Genomic DNA, 872 nt, shown 5'->3' on the forward strand with positions numbered 1-872 from the left:
AATTTTTACTAGGATTAAATGTCAGGAATTGTGAAAAACTGAGTTTAAATGTATTTGGCTAAGGTGTATGTAAACTTCCGACTTCAACTGTAAATAAGACAGAGTTTGTTTCTTTTAAAAATAATGATAAATTAATAATAACATTACAAAAATGAATAGTAATAGAATAGWACTTACCAACACTCTTGAGTTTCTCCTCGAGGTGTTTGAGTGTTTGTTGGATGGCAGCCCCGTCAGTGGGGGCCACGTCTGCACAGAGCATGCCCAGTAGACCATCCAGTTGCTGGGACAGCTGGGAGGGTAAACTGGGGCGTTAGTACAAAGGCAACACAAAGCTGTAGTCCGTTAGTCTATATTGTTATGATTGAATCCCAAATCAACCCCCACTCCTTCACCCCTAGGCCCTTATGTAGATTGGAGGACTTGATAAGTRTAAGCAATATGGGTGGTGGTAGCTCCATCTTGCCATCTSATTGTTGCCATATTGCTTTCACATATCGATCTACAGTACACAAATGTCAAGGGACTGGCCCTAGGTACTGACTTGGTGATTTAGAGTAAGAATCACTGTCGCTCTTGAGGTATTTTGCTATTATCAAATAAATTCAATCAATCAATGAATTCATCCATGAAACATACATCCTGCGCGGTGCCGTGGAACTCGTGTGCTGACTGCAGTACGTTCTGCCTGGACTCCAGTTGGCTGGCCTGTCTGTAACAGACATCACTGAGCTGCTGCTGTAGACCCTTCAGCTCCACTAGGTCCTCCTCGTCTCCAGCACTCAGCAACGCTGCTATCTGCTGGTTCAGCTCCACATACACAGCAAACCACTCCTGGGGATACACAACCAATAACACACACATTATTACAC

General features: G+C 43.3%; 1 protein-coding gene across 3 annotated transcripts in view; it reads right to left on the minus strand.

Moving 5' to 3' along the window:
- LOC111977612 (SEC14 domain and spectrin repeat-containing protein 1) overlaps positions 1 to 872 on the minus strand; it is a 26,543-nt gene that overhangs the window by 4,428 nt on the left and 21,243 nt on the right. For all 3 annotated transcript variants that reach the window (XM_024007137.2, XM_024007119.2, XM_024007126.3), the window contains exons 13-14: positions 640 to 834; positions 178 to 292 (exon numbers count right to left, since the gene is read on the minus strand). In XM_024007137.2, the coding sequence (XP_023862905.1) occupies positions 178 to 292; positions 640 to 834 (310 nt within the window). The remainder of the gene's footprint in view (positions 1 to 177; positions 293 to 639; positions 835 to 872) is intronic.

This window comes from Salvelinus sp. IW2-2015, linkage group LG2 (assembly GCF_002910315.2).
Source record: "Salvelinus sp. IW2-2015 linkage group LG2, ASM291031v2, whole genome shotgun sequence".
Classification (NCBI taxonomy): domain Eukaryota; kingdom Metazoa; phylum Chordata; class Actinopteri; order Salmoniformes; family Salmonidae; genus Salvelinus; species Salvelinus sp. IW2-2015.